This window comes from Podarcis raffonei, chromosome Z (genome assembly GCF_027172205.1).
Source record: "Podarcis raffonei isolate rPodRaf1 chromosome Z, rPodRaf1.pri, whole genome shotgun sequence".
In the NCBI taxonomy this organism is placed as follows: Eukaryota; Metazoa; Chordata; class Lepidosauria; order Squamata; family Lacertidae; genus Podarcis; species Podarcis raffonei.
The window spans coordinates 13,768,457-13,786,044 of record NC_070621.1 but is presented as its reverse complement, the minus strand read 5'-3'; the positions used below and the strand labels follow the sequence as shown (position 1 = coordinate 13,786,044).

The window sequence follows — 17,588 nt, the reverse complement described above, 5'->3', positions numbered from 1 at the left end:
TCGCTCTAGCCTGCCTGGGAGCTCTATGGTTATGCGGAGCGAGACCTTCCGGGTTGCTGGCCGGCGACGTGGGGCATGGTGGGATCGAGCCTCTGGCGTTGGCGTCTGAACTAGAGGTGCAGGTGAAGAAAAGAGCGGGTTGCTGCTGCGCACGCGCGGGAGAGCCGCGGGGGAGAAAGGTGTACTTGCAAGATGCTGCGGCGGAAACCGACGCGGCTTGAACTGAAGCTAGACGACATCGAGGAGTTCGACGGCGCCCGCAAGGAACTCGAGGTGAGTGGTTGGTTGGTTGTGGGACGGCGAGGCGCTCCTTGTCCACCTTTCTTCGGTGGTGTTGTTGTTGTTTGCGCACTCTGCACATGCTTTGTTGTTGTTTAGTCATTTAGTCGTGTCCGCCTCTTCGTGACCCCCTGGACCAGAGCACGCCAGGCACTCCTGTCTTCCACTGCCTCCCGCAGCTTGGTCAAACTCATGTTGGTAGCTTCGAAAACACTGTCCAACCATCTCGTCCTCTGTTGTCCCCTTCTCCTTGTGCCCTCCATCTTTCCCAACATCAGTGTCTTCTCCAGGGAGTCTTCTCTTCTCATGAGGTGGCCAAAGTACTGGAGCCTCAGCTTCACGATCTGTCCTTCCAGTGAGCGCTCAGGGCTGATTTCCTTAAGAATGGATGCGTTTGATCTTCTTGCAGTCCATGGGACTCTCAAGAGTCTCCTCCAGCACCATAATTCAAAAGCATCAATTCTTCGGCGATCAGCCTTCTTTATGGTCCAGCTCTCACTTCCATACATCACTACTGGGAAAACCATAGCTTTAACTATACGGACCTTTGTTGGCAAGGTGATGTCTTAGAGATTCTCTTGTCCTTGCTCTCTCTTTTCTTTTTTAAAAAGCGTGTTTCTCCTCACAAGGGGAGTAGCCATCCTGTTTGTTATTGAGCTGCCCGGCCCAGGCTTCTCTGTCCCACTCAGGAGGGTACTGAGTATAGTAAACAGGCGGTGAGGTAGAGCCACCCGCTGGGGTTGGATGCAATTCCCCCCTCCTACTGTTCTTACTTGGGTGGAACTTGCAGAACCAAGCTTATAAAGTTATTCACAGTATGGAAAAAGAACACTGGCTCCTCAAGGCTGCTATTTGCTTGTTTTAATATAAGGTTGTTGGCTGGGGAAAGGTCGCAGCTCAGTGGCAAAGGGTTTTCTTTGCATTGAGCAGGTCCCAGGTTCAATTGTGAGTACTGTATCCCCAAGTAAGTCTGGAAGAGCCTTCCTGCCTGAAACTGGAGAAGTGCTGCCAAACAGGGTGGATAATACTGAGCTAAGTGGATCCAATGGTCTGACTTGGTAAAAGGCAGCTTCCTGTGTTCTATGTTAGATGATCATAAGCTCAGCTGTAAAGCATTTCCTTTGCATGCAGAAGCTCCCAAGTTCAGTCTCCCAGGTAGGGCTGGGCTGGGAGACTCCCTGCCTGAAATCCTGCAATATTGTTAGAGTAGACAATACTGAGCAAGATGAAACAATGGTCCAACTTGGTATAAAACTGCTACCTGTATTCCTGTGCAAGAAGGTGTGTTTGTGCGTGCACAGTAGCAGATCTAAATGCCAAATGATTCTTGAGGTTGCCTTCATGTTAGCCCCCTGCACTCACAAGTAAAGGTCTTTGGCCCCTTTCTGTGGCAGAACCTTTTGACAGCTTGCAGTGTCTTAAATCTGAAAGCAAAGAATCTGATACATTGCAGCTATATTTGAAAAAGAAAACATGTCATGGGTGGAGGAGGCACATATGTGATTGTCCTGGAGTAGTTTTCTTTAATCATGCTTCCCATTTGTTTCCACAGAGTCGTAGGAAGCGTGAGGAGGTCGATGTGGTGGGAGGCAGCGATGGTGAGGGTGCGCTGGGACTCAGCACTGACCATAAGAGCCGGGAGCAGATGATACATGACCGGATTGGCTACAAACCCCAGCCCAAACCAAACAACCGTTCATCTCAGTTTGGGAACTTTGAGTTCTAGAGCCCAAAGGGTGGACAGTGGCAGTGCCTGGTACCTGTGAGCTTCGGAAGCAAGCAGGAATTTGTTTCAGAAGCCCAACAAACTCTGTTTAGAAATAGCAGAAGAGACTGAGCTTCTCTCCTCTAGGTTTTAAATGGGAGTTCCTCCTCCAAGCAGAGCAAGTCTTGCTTTCCCTACAAAGATGGGATCTCTTACTTGATGGTTTCTTTTGTGCAACCTTGCTAGGCTGCCGTGCTTAATAAAATGTTTGTTTTTAACTTTGCATGCTTCATTGTATAAACATAGATGGACATTTTTACTTGTGAAAGAGACCTTGAGCCTTGCTGACGGGTGCCGTAACAGAAGTGAAATTGAGCAATTTTTATTTTTTTTCTTTGAGGTGGTTTTAGAGTGGGTTAATTTACAACTGAGAGGCCCTAGATTATTAGCGGAAGAGCACAGACTGGATATGCAGAAGGTCCCAGGCTGAACTGCTGACATTGCCAGTTAAAAATGCTTCTGAGTTGCCAGCCTGGGAAATGACCATTTCCTGCCTGTATCCCTGGAGTAGACAAGGAGGGCGGAAGCTGTGGTCCTCCAGACGGTGCAGAATCATAGCTCTCATCCTCCCTGACCATTGAAATAGGCTGGCTGACATTGATAGGAATTAGGAGTTCACCATTGTCTGGTGGACAGTGGCAGAATTTCGCCTGCTTTAGAGTGGACTGAACTGAGTTACGTGGACAAAAAGTCTGACTTTGAAGGAAAATTGATTTGGGGGGCAATCACACTATATTCCTCATCTTTCTCACACAAAGATGGAGTTGACCACGGTTATGATCAATATGCTTTTATTTGCGGGGTGAAACAAGGTACCAAGATCTACTTGTTACAGAGATGCTCTCCAAAGGTGCAGGAGGTGTTAGTATTTGAGAATCTCCCCCTCCCCCTTTTGTCTTGGGAAGAAGGGATTCTCACTAAAGCTGCTGCATACTGACAAATTAATCTTCCTGCAAAACAGTATGCCACAAGAGGCTGCCTTATAAGTCCATGGGTTGCAATAAAATCTGCTCCTGCCTTTTGTGCTTGAATTCTGTGTGATCCATTCATAAGCAGGAGGCTATAGCCAATGCTAGTCCTACTCAAGAGTAGATCCACTGAAATTAATGAACGAGACTAACTTGGGTCCATTAGTTTAATTGGGTTTACTGATTAGAACAAGTGATAGCTGCTAATGGTTTTCTGCAAAGAATTCTGGGAGCTGCAGTTTGTTAAGGGTGCTGAGAGTTGTTTTAGTAAACACAGCTGATTTTTTATTCTTGCCAATAAACTGAGTTGCATAAAAATTATAGCGGGGATCAAACACTGGAGAGAAATCACAAAAATAAGATCTTTTGTCTTCAGAATTGACGGGTAAATCTCAGTCTAATTGGAGCTCAAACAAAGGGAGCAGGGAAACTTCTATTATTGTTAGCAGGCAGGTCTGGTTCTGGAGTTGAGTGGCCTAACAGTGAGGGGGGTTTCTATTAAAGCCACGTAAAAAACAACGACCTACTTGATGTTTAGAACATTTGATGTTTCTCAGTCCTCTCCCTGGAGGAAAAAAGATTCAGTTACATTAAAAGGCAGCCATGGCTCCCCTCCACCCCACCCCAGTGTTGGGAGCAATAGCCCTCAGCAACCTGTGTAGATGCTGGAAGGTTTATAAGAAGTAGGCGCTGAGAGAGATGGGGAGAAACAATCTCTATTCAACTACAAAAGCCCTCACAGCATCCACCAGGCTTTGGCCAACAGTCACAAGAAAGCATCACACCATTCCTTCAGGCAGCCATAACAGTCTCTGGATTGCTTGGCGTTGCCAATGCACATGTTCTTCAGCCACTCGCAGAAGAGCTCCTTGTCCTTTCCTTCAGCACTAAGAACTGTCCCAGAACCACATACGCCTTGTCAAAGTTTTTGTCTTCCAGCTTCCTGCCAAGTACATCTCCAATGCCAACTAAAGTACCAAGAGACTTGTCCCCTATGGGCTCTGCCACACAGTCCTGATGCTTCTGACTGGTGGTCATGTTACCTGGAGCTCTGCCTGCTCTCTTGCCTCAACCACTGCTCCCGCCAAAGGGTGCTGAGGGTTGTTAGAAGACCCACTAGTCTCACAGAGCTACAATTCCCAGAGTTCCCTGGGATTGATAAACCGCTCTGGAAGCAGAAAAGGGGTTCTCAGCCCTCTTAGCAAATCAGTTCTCAGGATTCTTTGAGGGAAGCCATGACTATTTAAAACAATAGTGTTTTAAATGTGTTTTGTGAATGTGGCCAGTATATATAAGGAGGCATCATCAAAATCTATCTCCTGCACATGGTTCAAAAAATGTTTTGACACTGAAATGCATGAAAGATGCTGGCCTAAAAAAAAAAAAAAGACACTAGCTTCGTGGTACTGCTAGGTGCTTTGAAACATTTCACACACATCCATAATTTCTATACAATACATTCTGCTTTATTAGTTACATACACAGACTGTTCATCTGTACTTATATAATGTTATCAGATGGGCAATCTCAAACTGGATTTAATGTACATCTGCCATAGAATATTTTGCTAGAAGAGAGAGACAAGTCTGAAAATACATTGAAAGGCACCATTGTTTATTGGGCACAGTGGGGTATACAGCACCAGCGACACAATTCTTTAGCAAGTAAAATGAGGCCCCAACTGCACCATATGTTTAAAGCAATATCGCATTGCTTTAAGCAGTCATGATTTCCCCAAAGAATCTTGGGAACTTCAATTTGTTATGGGTGCTCCAGTTGGTAGGAAACCCCTAGTCCTCTGATAACTACAATTCCCTGAGTGGTTTAACAGTCAATCCTTTTAGCATGGGAACTTTGGGAGTTGTAACTCTGTGAGGTGAAAAGGGGGTCTCCTAGCAACTCTCAGTACCCTTAACTGAGGTACACAGGATTTTTTGAGAAGCCACGACTGTTCAAAGGGGGCAACTGACAAGTTGAAGGCTCAGAGGTGGGAGGAAGCTGGAGGCCTCAAGTACACCCATGAAAAGCCTTTCTTGCAACTTCTCATGAGAACATTGCGGATCTTCACTCTCAGAGCTACCACACTTCCACCAAAGGCACCCCACTCACAGAACATGCCAAGCAGTACTTGCCTGGGCAGAAATGGGTTTGTGGACTGATGGCGGGAAGCAAGTAGAGAAACAGAAGCAGGCAGAAGAAAAAGGCTGGAATGTAGCAGCCACCAAGCACATATTGCTGAAATCACATGTTAAATGCACATAAGATTCAAATTGCCTGTTTTGTTTTACTTCCAGTTATACATAAGATATAAGCCAAGATTAGGCACACTAGAAGAGACTGGTTTCCTCCCATCTATATAAAATGAAAGTTTAGGTCTCCTAAAGCTGGTAGCACACTGATACTATCATTAGGGCAGAGGTGGGGAAATCTGTGGCCTTGCAGATGTTGGGACTCCAGCTCCCATCAGCCCTAACCAGCACTGCCCCTGGTCAGAAATGATGGGAACTTTTGTGCAGCAGTACCTGGTGGGCCCAAAGGTTCCCCATCCCTGTACTCTAGTATGAGCATCCTGCCTGTAAAGGGATGATTCAGAGGTTGGACGCTGCTTACACATAGCTCAGTTACCTACCATCTACTATAGACTTTCACCTTTTCAAATGACTTAGTGTATAGTGAAATGTTAAAAACACATAAAACACAACATAGACCTGGGGAAGCCATTTGACTGTGACATTTAAACTAGGACACAGTTTGTTTGCTTCATGCTAAAGACAGACTGCATGCAGAAATTCTGTAATAACCTTACATCTCACTTTATAAAGTTACTAACTTTACTTACACAGTATTATTCATTTGGGGCACGTAGTGATCTTGGATGAAAAGAACCACCCACACTCAAAGCAGTTTACCAAAAAAAAAAAAAAAAGACCACTTGAAGCAAATGGATATTTAAATTCTACTCTTGTTGCCTCCAAAGTCAATTTTTGCAGAAGTCTAAAGCAGAAAAGTGGGTATCATTTTTATATGCAGGGACTGAAAGCCAAGCATGCTCAAGAAGGGTTGTACATGCCTTCTAAAGAAATTATGCCAAAGAAATCAGTCCAAAATATTTCCCTTACTGGTAATGGAGGTATAGACCTTCAGTCTTAAGTGTTCCCCTACAGAGGAGCTGTTTCATTTCAATTAGGACCATGAATGTGGTTGCAGGGAAGAGTTTAGGCAAATTATTTAAATAAAGCCTCTCTTATTATATGCTAAGCAACATAACAACATATTGAATGACCAAGAGTTAAATGATACACTGCTTTCATTTTTAGCTTCCAATAAACTTGCCCAAAGGGCTTCTGTAGACAGGGGTAGCCAAATGGTGACCCTCTGTGGATGTTGTGAAATCCCAACAGCCCTGGCCAGCATGGGCAATGACCAGGGATGCTGGCAGCTGTAGTTCCAACAAGAAGTATGTACAGGGACCCTCATCTGCTACGCAATGCTTTACTACATCAATGGCAACAGATTCAAGACATACCCAAAACAACGAACATCTAAATTAGTTTATGGAATTCACTAACACAGGATTTGGCAACGACCACTGGTTTGATGCCTTTAAAGGAAGATTGGTCAAATTTATAGCCAATAAAGTAATTGGTGGCTGTTAGCTAGATAACCTCTAGATAAAGGTAAAGGGACCCCTGACCATTAAGTCCAGTTGCGGACGACTCTGGAGTTGCAGCACTCATCTCATTTTACTGGCCAAGGGAGCCAGCGTTTGTCTGCAGACAGCTTCTGGGTCCTGTGGCCAGCATGAGGAACGAGAGCAGCACATGGAAACGCCGTTTACCTTCCAACCGCAGCAGTACCTATTTATCTACTTGCACTTTGATGTGCTTTCAAACTGCTAAGTTGGTAGGAGCAGGGACCAAGCAATGGGAGTTCACGCCGTTGTGGGGATTCGAACTGCCGACCTTCTGATCAGCAAGCCCTAGGCTCTGTGGTTTAGACCACAGCGCCACCCACATCCCTAACCTACAGAGGTAGAAATGCCTATGTGAATACCTGCTGCAGGGGAATGAGGTAGTGAGAGGAGCCTGTTTGCTACATACCTTTTAATAGAGGACAAACTAATGCTGGTTAAAGTCCTATTCTGCTTCTGTGTCAGTTATTTCAGTTTGATGCTGTTTGGCACTTCCAGCTACACCTATGGCCTTCCAGAAGTTCCTGAACTACAACGCCCATCAGCCTCAGCAAGCATGGTCAACAGCCTGGAATGATGGGAGTTGTAGTTCAGCAACATCTGGAAGGCCAAAGGTACTCTACATCAAACTTAAACTATTGTTTGTTGTATTGAAGGGGAAACTGGCCCAGTCCCTCATGAGATGTTTTTCTTGCAGACTTCCTTGTTCCTTGTGAATAAACCCACCGAGGCCCTACTGGCTGTGTATTAATCAGCACAGAAAAAAGAGTTACATCCTTCATTAGCTCTAGTTGTATTTGTGTGGTCTGCTACAAGGCAGCTTTTGAATCTGTATATTAAGGGTCATCAAGTGAGCAGTGGCATGCAACATAGGCCACTGATTCCCCAACTGCAGCCTCCAGGTCGTCCTTCCTACCTAAGAAAGTAGCCTCTTGCATGACATTAAAACAGATAATTGGTTCTTCACATTTGTTCCTTTTGGGGAAGGTAGGTATGCCCTGCATGACATCAACAGAGCCCTGTAACCCTTCCAGGAAAGATTTCTTACATTGTACTGCTGATGAGCTTAGGGCAGGTGTGGGGGAACCTTTGGCCCTCCACATGTCTTGAAATACAACTCCCATCAGTCCAGGCAACGAGCATTGCTAACAGCTAACAGCCAGAGATGAGAGATGTAGTTCAGCAACATCTGGCAGGCCAAAGTTTCTCCACACCTGACTTTGGGGCAGACACACAGCTCTATTGGTTGCTGGATTCTTTGTTTGCTCCAGGACCGATCAAAACACAAGGGGGACAACTCTACAATTCTATGATTCTATGACATAGTGGACTTTTTGGGATGGGGTTATGGTATTTCTACTGGGATTTTTGGGTATATAAAGCAGTTCACAATTATAAAATTTCATTTTGGATAGCCCTGTGCTAATAGTGTAAGGTACCACTTTTCCAGAAAACAACACTCAGGTGGTCTTCACCATCTTTCTTAAATAAATTAGGTTATGCCCTAAACCTACATTAGAAAAGAAGTGCAAGAAAGGCAAAAGTCACAGGGTTGCTTTGAAAATAAAAAATATATTTTTTCAGCATCCTGAGACATGCACTATTATTTTGGGGCTAGATCTAGAACATACCAGGAATCACCGACACAACCTGCACTTTCTTCTGGGATAGTGTTACTTCAGGGAAAACCAGTAGTGTTCTTAAGAGGGAAACTAAGTTTCTTGTGATGATTTAGACAGTCAAGGACATTGATCCCTAGCTAGCTTGCTGCTTGAAACTGCAAACTGAGATGCCTACCTGTAAATGAATTAACACAGGTGTGAGGAACCTTTGGCCCTTCAGTTGCTGCTAAACTCTAACACCCATCAGCCAATGGCTAGGGAGGATGATGGAAGTTGTAGTTCAGTATCTTCTGGAGTGGGTAATAGGTTTGTGTGTGCTCCCTGGCAACTCCTGTGCTGGTCTTTATCTTAAAGGGGGCTGGGAAATAGACAAAAGCCATTGCAGAAATGTACCAGGAGGAGAGAAACCCACCCACTACTCCTTCCTCAAAAAAGAACAACAGATAGATCGCTGGAGCAGAAACTGCCTAAAGATTTCCCAACTCCAGCCTGGTCTGAGGGAGTTCCAATCTTGTGGATCAATATGCAAACCGTTTGTATAAGACAGACACTCTTCCTACCCAAAAGTCGAAACGTAGCCAGTGTTTTGTTCCATCAGTTTATTTAAAATAGAACTTGCTACTTTGAAAACTGGTTTCATTTGCATTCATTTTTGCACATCCCATCGTTAAATCAGCAGGTCCCAGTTGCACATGAGCTATGTGTTGTTCTTAGCAGTTGGCCTATTACCCTTGGCTGATGTGTAGAGGCCCACTGCTGTTCTGAAAAGCAGGTGCTGCAGCAGTTCCTGGACCAGAGGCAACAGGCTGCCCAAAATCAGGGGGGCATAAACTGCTTGGCTTGGGGGTTTGGGAAAAGAGCACAATACTAGACTCAAACATTGAGGAAACAAGTGATCAAGAGCCTCCAAGCAATAGGCACAGGCCTCTATTATATTACCAGAAAGAAGTACTGGCACAATGACTGAAGCTCTCTGTACATTTCTGCTACCGCTGATTTGAGTAAAAAATAACAATAGAGCATATGCTACTTAAAAGTATTATTAAAAGAATGTGGAATAATTTTCCTGTCAGCTTGCCAGCTATTTTCAATCATGGTACAGTCTAAAAACAAAAAAGTACAATCAAGCACACTAATTGTATCTAGCATATAAAGCCAACCATCCTCAGCAGGCTATCTTAGCTGGCGATCAGCACTCTTTCCACCAGTCAGGAGCATAGCTGTCAACTTTCAGATTTGAAAATACAGGATCAGCAGCCTCGACAATAAAAGATCAGCAGCCTCACCTGTCCCGGGGCCAGGCTACGGGATATCTAACAATCCGGAATAGCAGCGGGAAGCGGCACTGGAATAAGGGAATTTCCCGCAAAAAAGGGGAAGGTTGACAGCTATGGTCAGGAGCCCATGTTTATTGGGAAGGAGGGGGAAATGGGGGGAGGGGGGAGTGAGAGGCACAGGTTTCATCCCCAGAGAGTTTGGGGGGGGGGGGAAGCATCACATGGGATGTTCTTGGCCTGGTTTCCAGTAAGACTGGGGCTGCACCTGGTCCCTGCCAGAGGCTGTAGGGAAAGGCCTGGACCCATCGCCTGGTGTTAATGGCAATGCTCCGTGATATCCACCACCACAGCCTTCTTCCAGCTGAAGAGGAAGTAGCCTGTCCCAGCGCCTGCTGCCACGGCAATGCAGAGGTAGCCATTGTAGGTCATGAAGATAAGCATAAGGAAGTAGCTGACCACCACCTGGACGATGTGCAGTGCAGTCTGGAAAAGGTGAGGGAAGCTCAGCATCTGTTGCCTGACCAATTAGAAAGAAAAAGAGAGAGAGAAAGGAAACATTCAGTACATGCTGGGTGGATGGGCAAGGACTGACTACGAATGGCAGACTTTGGAGCCAGAAAGGGTTAAGATCTATAAATGACCTACGAACTGAAGCAACAAGGTGTAATAAGAAAGAATTAAATTGACACTTCTCTCACACATCTAGCATAGAATGGCTCCCGGCCCCCCTGCTAGAGAAGGAGCAGCCCACTTTAGTTCCTGACACAACAAGGCTGAAACCAGCAGGGTGGAAGTTCAGCAGGAATACATGTGAAGTCCTGCATTTAGGGAAACACACAAAATATGGTTGCAAGCATAGCATGTGGGAGACTGGTGTGGCTGCAGCATACGTGAAAAGGATCTAGGTAACTTGGTGGATCACAAGCTAAACTTGAAGGGTGGTATAGAAACAACAACAACAGCACTAGAGTAACACAATCTTAGGCTGCAAAGCATCCAGAACATGAAAAATAGCAGCTCATTCTATTCTGCATTGGTCAAGCCTTGTTCTGCGTTCCACATTTTAAGACACACACTGACAAACTGGAGCATGCCCAGAGGAGGGCAGCCAGGATGGTAAGGTGTCTAGAAACCAAGCCTTATGAGGAATGGTTGAAAGAACTGGGAATGTTCAGCCTAAATGTGAGAAGATTAAGGAGAGGCATCATAGCCAACTTCAAATATCTGAAGTGCTGTCACACAAAAGATGGAGTAGGCTTGATTCCTATTGTGCCAGAGGACAGGATGAGAACAAGAGTGGATTGGGAAACAGAGTGTAAGACTTGAGTTTGGGAGACCAGGGGTTCAAATCCTCACTTAGTCACAAAGCTAACTAGGTGACCTTGGGTCAGTCCCTGTCTCTCAGGGTTGTTGTGGGGAGGGAGAAGACCATGTATGCGAAACCTTGAGCTCTTTGGAAGAAAAGGCAAGAAATAAATGTAGCAAACAAGAATTACTGGGCAGGAAGCAGGTTTTGGGGTAAACCTTTGAGAGGGCTTGTATCCAATTAGGTTATACCCAAAGGAGACCCACTGAAATTAATGAGCCTAAGTTAGATGCGTCCATCAGTTTCAACGGGTGCACTGAGTCGGATGGCTAACATTGGATATAACCTGGTGGAATAGTCTGCCTCAAGAGGTGGTGGACTTTTCTTTGTGGAAGGTATTTAAAACCATCTGCCATGGATGCTGAAGCTGCAACCTGCACCGTGGATCCTGCTTTATTTCATCTCTGATTCTACAGCAGCCTTCCCCAACCTGGTATCCTCTACAGATAATTTTGGACTCCTGACTCCCGTCAGACCCAGGCAGCACAACCCCAGTGGTCAGGGCTGATGGGAGATGTAGTCCAAAGCATATGGAGGGCACCAGGCTGAGAAAAGTTGCTTTGTGAGGTACCACAAGTACTGTGAGTTAGGACCATGAACTGGCCATGCCCCAGTTGGGTTTCCCATGTTAAAGTCCCCTGTAGATAGAAAGAGTGTGCGTACCCAACTGTTTTGTGTGTTTCCATCAAGACTGTGCCATTTGGTCCAGGAACTGGCATGGAGTTGTAGCGGATGCTGACTTGTGACTTCCGGAGGAGGCTCTCTCGGGCAATCTTCAGGCCTTCGTAGAACATGGCCAGGAGGAAAATGGCCACAAATGCACCAGCCATTTCTAGCAGAGTGAGAAGGAGGAAAGTTCCTGGATCTATTCCATGCTGGGATATCAGCACTCCAGTTAAGGCAGGTAAAGCACTCAAGTGACACTACAATCTGATTGGCTGAGGTTGTTACTCAGCAACATTGATTCCAGCATTAAGTTATTCAGAAGGACCACATGTGTTAAACTACTGAGCTATGGCCCACCCCCATTGTTAACATTTCCAAGGAGGTCTGGATAATGGAACAAGTCTTGAAGTTGATCTACCACACATAAATCAGTAAATCTAACAGTTCCCAAACTCTCTCCCCCATCTCCCCTGCCTAAGAACCACTTGAAAATTGCTGAGGGTCTTAGCAGATTATTTGATGTTTTTTCCTGCCTGTTGCTGTACTGTATTCAGTCCAACATCCCCCACTCCTCCACCAGACTGTGGTTTGGGCAACAGATACTTTGACCCATCTTAGTGGCACCTAGTAAATCACTCACTCACCTCCAGCAGTGTTGATGACAAGCCCGGAAAACAGCAAAGGCACATTGTTATAACTAAAGTGGAAGGTCATATCCTGCACAAGAAACAAGGAGTCCATTTAATGCCACAATGGAGCTTTGTGAGTGGCAGGGTCTTTGGGCATCACAGTTTCAAACAGGTTGCATGGGACTAGAACCACAGAGACTGCAAATTCATTGGAGTGGCACCCTACTCACCCAGCCCCACCCCACTGCCTCTCTCTTTACCAGCATGATCCAAGGGTAGTGAATGTGTGCATGTGAGAAAAGAGAGTGGTCAACATTTGCTCTCTCCAGTCACCATTTGCAGTCAGCAGCTGAATTCCCAATTCATGAGATGGAAGGAGGCTCATCTCAGAAACACTTGCAGTTACACTAAGGTTTGAAGACCCTCTGAAATTACCGGTACCTGTCAATCATTCAACATCACCCTGTTGTCAGGTGACCCAACTTCAAAGCTGACTTTTGTGTGGCTTGCTGCAAGCGCCAATCAGCAAGCCCTGCTTCAGGCAGTGATCACCTTCACCAAAAAGTCACTGATCAGGATGCCACAGGGCTTGCTGTTGGTGTTGATCAGCACCTTGCTTAAAGTTTGGTGGGGCCACAAACAGGCCATGTGACTGGGAGTTGGCACCCACAGAGTTGAAGAGTCCAAGTGGGATGTGCGTGCTGTTGCTTCTCTCTGTCTTTCTGGATCTGGACAGATTTTTAGTAGATCTGGTGACGTTGCTGATATACCCTACCATTCAGAAAGCAGGAGTCAAATCCTATTTCTGCAAGGTTCAGGTGCACAAGCAGGACACCTCTGCCTGCCCTACACCTGACATCCAATGTGGAGGCCTGGCAAACCAAATTTGTCACACAGCTTCTGCATCAGAGGTATCGCTTGAGCTCTACTCACCATCATCATCATCATCCCTCCATCATGTATATGCCCCGATGTTGTCATGGCATGATGGTGTGCATGAGGATCTGGGGTGGGCGTTGTTGAACTATTCATATCATGGCCCATGTGCGCCATGTGATGGTTGGACATTTTGGCCCCCAAGGAAATAGAGGGCAGGGGATGCTGTAGAAGCCTGGAAGACACACACAAAATAGAAGAAATTAAGAAGAAAGTACCTCTAGAGGAAGAGGCATGCCTGTAGCTAATCTTAAGAAACTTGGCCCTTAGACCAAGCCTATGGATATTCTACATAAACACTGGAATGCTCATTACTCTTTTAGTTTTTTTCGGAAAATCAAGTTTCCAGACCTCATAAGGATATGGAAATCAGTTCTGGAAGACTGCGCAGTGCAAGAACAGCTAACATGTATATACAGAAGTGCATTCATTAAAAGTGCTTTTTATTTATATTCCATCATTTTCCCCCTCTGCTCCACTTTATCTCACAACCACTCTGAGGTTAGGCTGAAAGCTGGTGAGTGGCCCAAAGTCACCTGCAGCAGTAGTCTTCAACCTTTACAGACCTGGGACCCAACTTTAACTCAAGCATACATTTGGGGACCCAGTTCTTTTTCTCCCCCCCTCAATATGGTGATGCTGCTACAGCCTACTTTAGATCAGGCCATGAACCAGTAGTGGCTCGGTTCAGGGGTGGCTCATGGGTCGGTTAAACGACCCCCATGGGCCTTAGGTTGCCGACCCCTGACCAATACTAGTATAATGGACAGAGCAGTACAAGGCTATCCCATTCAGCTCTCCCAGCTGTGAAGGGCAACGAGCCCATGGAAGAGTCCCTTAGCAGCTTGGCAGAAGGAACTGGCATTTAAGAACTGGAGAAGGAAGGGGTGCCGGAGGGTACATAAAAGCATGTAGCAGGCCAGGAACTATTCCATAATAATTTCCAAGGCTGCCCTAGACATAGCAGAGCAAACATGGGACTGCCCCACCAAACTCAGTCTACCCTCTGCCAGCCCCAGCCTGCCTCGTTACTTACATCCAGCCCAGACTCCTCCTCTTAGTCTCAGTGTTGCCCTTGTAGAACTCAGCAGGTGGGAAAACGCTGGACTAAAATTCACTCTGCCTGTCAGTGATTCAGGCTCCACCTACTGATGTTCTTCATAACATTGGCCCACCAGGCCCAATGAGCACCATCCTACACTTCACAGACACACAGAGGACCAAAGGGAACCTGGTCACCTTGTAGCCAGACCCACAATTCTATGACGCAACAGGGAGCAGGAATAAGCAAAAATGGACATGCTTTTTATCAAATATCTGCTTGGGAACTGCAGGAGCTATCCACAAACATCTACAAAGATAACTTTGTTGTCACAGGTTTAATTGTGCTACAGCCCTATTTTAAATTACATCAACTCAAAAGTCAAATGCCTGGAAACTTTCCCCTGTAATTGGCAACTGGACATTTTTATGGGGAACAGATCTCTACAGTCACATTAGGTGAAGGTGTTGTCCAGCAGCAGAAAAGGACATCGGCTGCCCCCAGCCATCTAGTCCCCGTTGCCAGCGCAACAGCCTCCCCCATGTCTTCATAATTGAATGAAGCGGGAGATGGTTAAGTGCACAGAAGGCTGGATTGAAATCTTTTAAAATCTCATTGCCACGGATAATCAAATAGTCTCCGGGGAAAGAGAGAGAAAATGTGGCTGCCCCACATTCAAGGTGTAGCTGTTTCCACAGGAGGAAAAGTGGTAAGAAATCCAAGCAAGGAGATGTTTAAACGTTTACCATATAATGATCCAAACCATATAGTAGTTTGGAACTGTAAAGAAGGTACTTTACATGTACTGTAAGGAAGCTAGTAATGATGAACACTGGACACAAACTCCTGCCCCCACCCCCTTTTCTCAGAGTCAGGAAAACTCAGCTAGATAAGGGGGATTTATGGTTTATAATGCCATGGCACTTCCAAGGAGTAACATATTTGGGGAGTGGGGCAGGAAGAGAGCCATGTCCTTTCTCAAAGGAGCTCACAGCCTAAATTTCAACAGAGAGGGAAGAAGGAAGAGTCAAGAATAACAAGGAATGAATATTATCAAACTCTACCACATGTAGGCTTTGTTTCAATTGGGGATGAGGACTTTCAGGGAATAAAGCAGAAGATTGACTCCAAGGAAAGTTATGAAGGAAGAAATGGATTGGTGGTGCCAGCGATTTTATATGTGTAAACCAGGAATGGGGAACCAGATAGTGGGCACCCCACTATCTTCCTGAGTTTTCCTCTTGAGATATGTTGTGAACTGCTCTGAGACCTCCGGGCATAGGACGGTGTATAAGTTGAATAAATAATAAAAATAATAATATGTCAGGCACCTGCCACCTGTACTTTCCAGAAACAATTGAAGACTGTTTGTTTTCATCTTTGTTTCAACAAGAGGAAAAGGTCTCTGCCTAGGTGTTCATCCTGTGTTGATTTTAAACCTATACACAGTTGTTCTACTGCTTTTAAAATTATTTAAACCGGTTTTAAGAATGTGTCCACAAATCACCTTGCAACGTTAATCCACAGATTAATAAATAAATACTTACCTGTGGCCCTCTAGATGCTGTTGGACTACAGCTCTTACCATCCCTGTCTATTAAGTTGATGGGGAGTCCAATAACATCAGGAGGGCCACAGAATCCCTATGCATGGGGCAAACCAAGCAGTCTCCCAAGTAGGGCAAAAACAAGGGCTGAAGCTATGGTAAAAGGTTGGAATGTTACAGGATCCAACCCAGCTTTCTGAATGACTTTCGATATGGTGATGGCAGCAGTAGTAGTAGTGAGGCCCTCGGTCCCACCACCCTCACAGGCATGCTTGGTACAAACGTGGGAAACGGCATCCTTGGTGTCTGCTCCCAGACTTTGGAACTCCCTCCCTAGAGAAGCTGGACTGGCTCTCTCCTTGCTGTCCTTCTGCCAGCAGGTGATGACCTTCTTGTTCCAACAGGCTTGGGGGAATTGACTGCTTTTAATGAAAGGTCTGGTGCTGTGCTGTTTTTATTGCAAATATTGATATGGTTTTAATAGATTTTATATATGTATACATTTTTTTTAATTGTTTAGTTGTTTTTAATTATGGTCTTTTCTATGTTTTTAACCCTTCTTGTTATTTATCTGTAAGTTGCCTTGCGTAACGTCAGGCAAAAAGGTGGGTATCAAATAAGAATATACAATAATAATAGTAACTTAAGCTGATGTGTGGCGAGAGCCTCTTTCCTGCCCCACAAACATGCCAAGGCCCACACCTTACACAGCAATACCAGATGCTCAGAGATTTTCCAGCCACTGCAAAAGGAGATCCCTGCACAACATAGCCAGTCAAGTGCAATAGCAGAGCTGCAGCCCCCAAAGCAAAGTTTGCGGTTCTTTGACAGGAAGCCAGTGGCTCAGCCTGAAAGCACCTTATTGTCTGCCGCAGGCAGGACTCCCGAGCAGCCTGGGCAACCCAAGTGAATCCTGGCAGCTGAATCTCAGGGCAGGGAGGGGCTCCACCTCTCGGCACTGTGTCTGCTCTGCACATTAGCATAAATGATGAAAAAGCATGAAGATCAAGAGCTGAATGTGTTCCAGTGCTAGGCAACCTCCTCCGCTACAAGCGCACACCATGTACTCACATGCATATTAAAGGGCTGTGTATAGCTCCAAGTTTGCAACTTTAAATATAGAAACTGGTCCTTGAAAGGCTGTAGCCTGGTGCAGAGCACACACTTTACATGCAAAGGATCTCATACAGCCATTGAGCTTGAAGGAATCTCTAGTCTAACACTTCGTAAATGTAGTACTACATACAGGGAGTCTGATAGATGTCCATCAAACCTCCGCTTACAGTCTGTCTCACTGCCCAACAGATTATAACATCAGGGTTTTTCCTAGTGTTTATGTCAGAGACGGGAAACTAGTCTACAGCTGTTATTAGACCACAATGCTCATCATCCCTGGTTACTGTCTGGGCTGGTGGGAACTGGAGACCAACACTACCCAGAGTGCCAGAGGTTTCCCATCCCCAGTCTAAATAATTTTTCTTCCAATTTGAACCCACTGGTTCAGGTTTATTCTCTCTGAATTTTGTCAACATATAAGTGGTATTTTGCAGCCAATGTAGCTATGTTTAACATGTCCCACTGAACTTTTTTTGTAAAAAAAAAAGAAAGAACCAAATTGGAGGTTCTGCTCCTTGTCCCATTTGGGAAAATCAGCTACAAAGGTACCCATGACAGAGCCTTTTCTTTCATTTATTGAAAACTTTGTTTCAATGGTGCTTTGGCTGTCGCTACATGACTTTAAACTTCTTTTTTAGATTCAGTTTTACCTGCCTGGGTCTTAAAAATATTCCTATTTTATGAA

General features: G+C 45.4%; 2 protein-coding genes and 1 pseudogene across 4 annotated transcripts in view; 1 reads left to right on the top strand and 2 right to left on the bottom strand.

Annotated features, from left to right (window-relative positions):
* The first annotated feature begins 42 nt into the window (after nucleotides 1–42).
* Nucleotides 43–2,262, top strand: CDC26 (cell division cycle 26). The gene is made up of 2 exons (XM_053373981.1): nucleotides 43–273; nucleotides 1,832–2,262. The coding sequence occupies exons 1-2, from the start codon at nucleotides 193–195 to the stop codon at nucleotides 2,003–2,005; spliced, it is 255 nt and encodes an 84-aa protein (XP_053229956.1). The 5' UTR covers nucleotides 43–192; the 3' UTR covers nucleotides 2,006–2,262.
* Nucleotides 2,263–3,165: 903 nt separating this feature from the next.
* LOC128406519 (barrier-to-autointegration factor-like) lies at nucleotides 3,166–4,379 on the bottom strand (annotated as a pseudogene).
* Nucleotides 4,380–4,456: 77 nt separating this feature from the next.
* SLC31A1 (solute carrier family 31 member 1) overlaps nucleotides 4,457–17,588 on the bottom strand; it is a 74,144-nt gene continuing 61,012 nt past the window's right edge. For all 3 annotated transcript variants that reach the window (XM_053373974.1, XM_053373975.1, XM_053373976.1), the window contains exons 3-6: nucleotides 13,197–13,374; nucleotides 12,279–12,351; nucleotides 11,632–11,800; nucleotides 4,457–10,119 (exon numbers count right to left, since the gene is read on the bottom strand). In XM_053373974.1, the coding sequence (XP_053229949.1) occupies nucleotides 9,918–10,119; nucleotides 11,632–11,800; nucleotides 12,279–12,351; nucleotides 13,197–13,331 (579 nt within the window). In that variant the 5' untranslated portion in view covers nucleotides 13,332–13,374 and the 3' untranslated portion in view covers nucleotides 4,457–9,917. The remainder of the gene's footprint in view (nucleotides 10,120–11,631; nucleotides 11,801–12,278; nucleotides 12,352–13,196; nucleotides 13,375–17,588) is intronic.

Excerpts from the sequence above, each read along its gene's own strand:
- CDC26 (XM_053373981.1), top strand. The coding sequence starts at position 193 with ATGCTGCGGCGGAAACCGACGCGGCTTGAACTGAAGCTAGACGACATC. Across the intron at positions 274-1,831 it reads GCGCCCGCAAGGAACTCGAG|AGTCGTAGGAAGCGTGAGGA; the intron begins GTGAGTGGTTGG and ends TTGTTTCCACAG.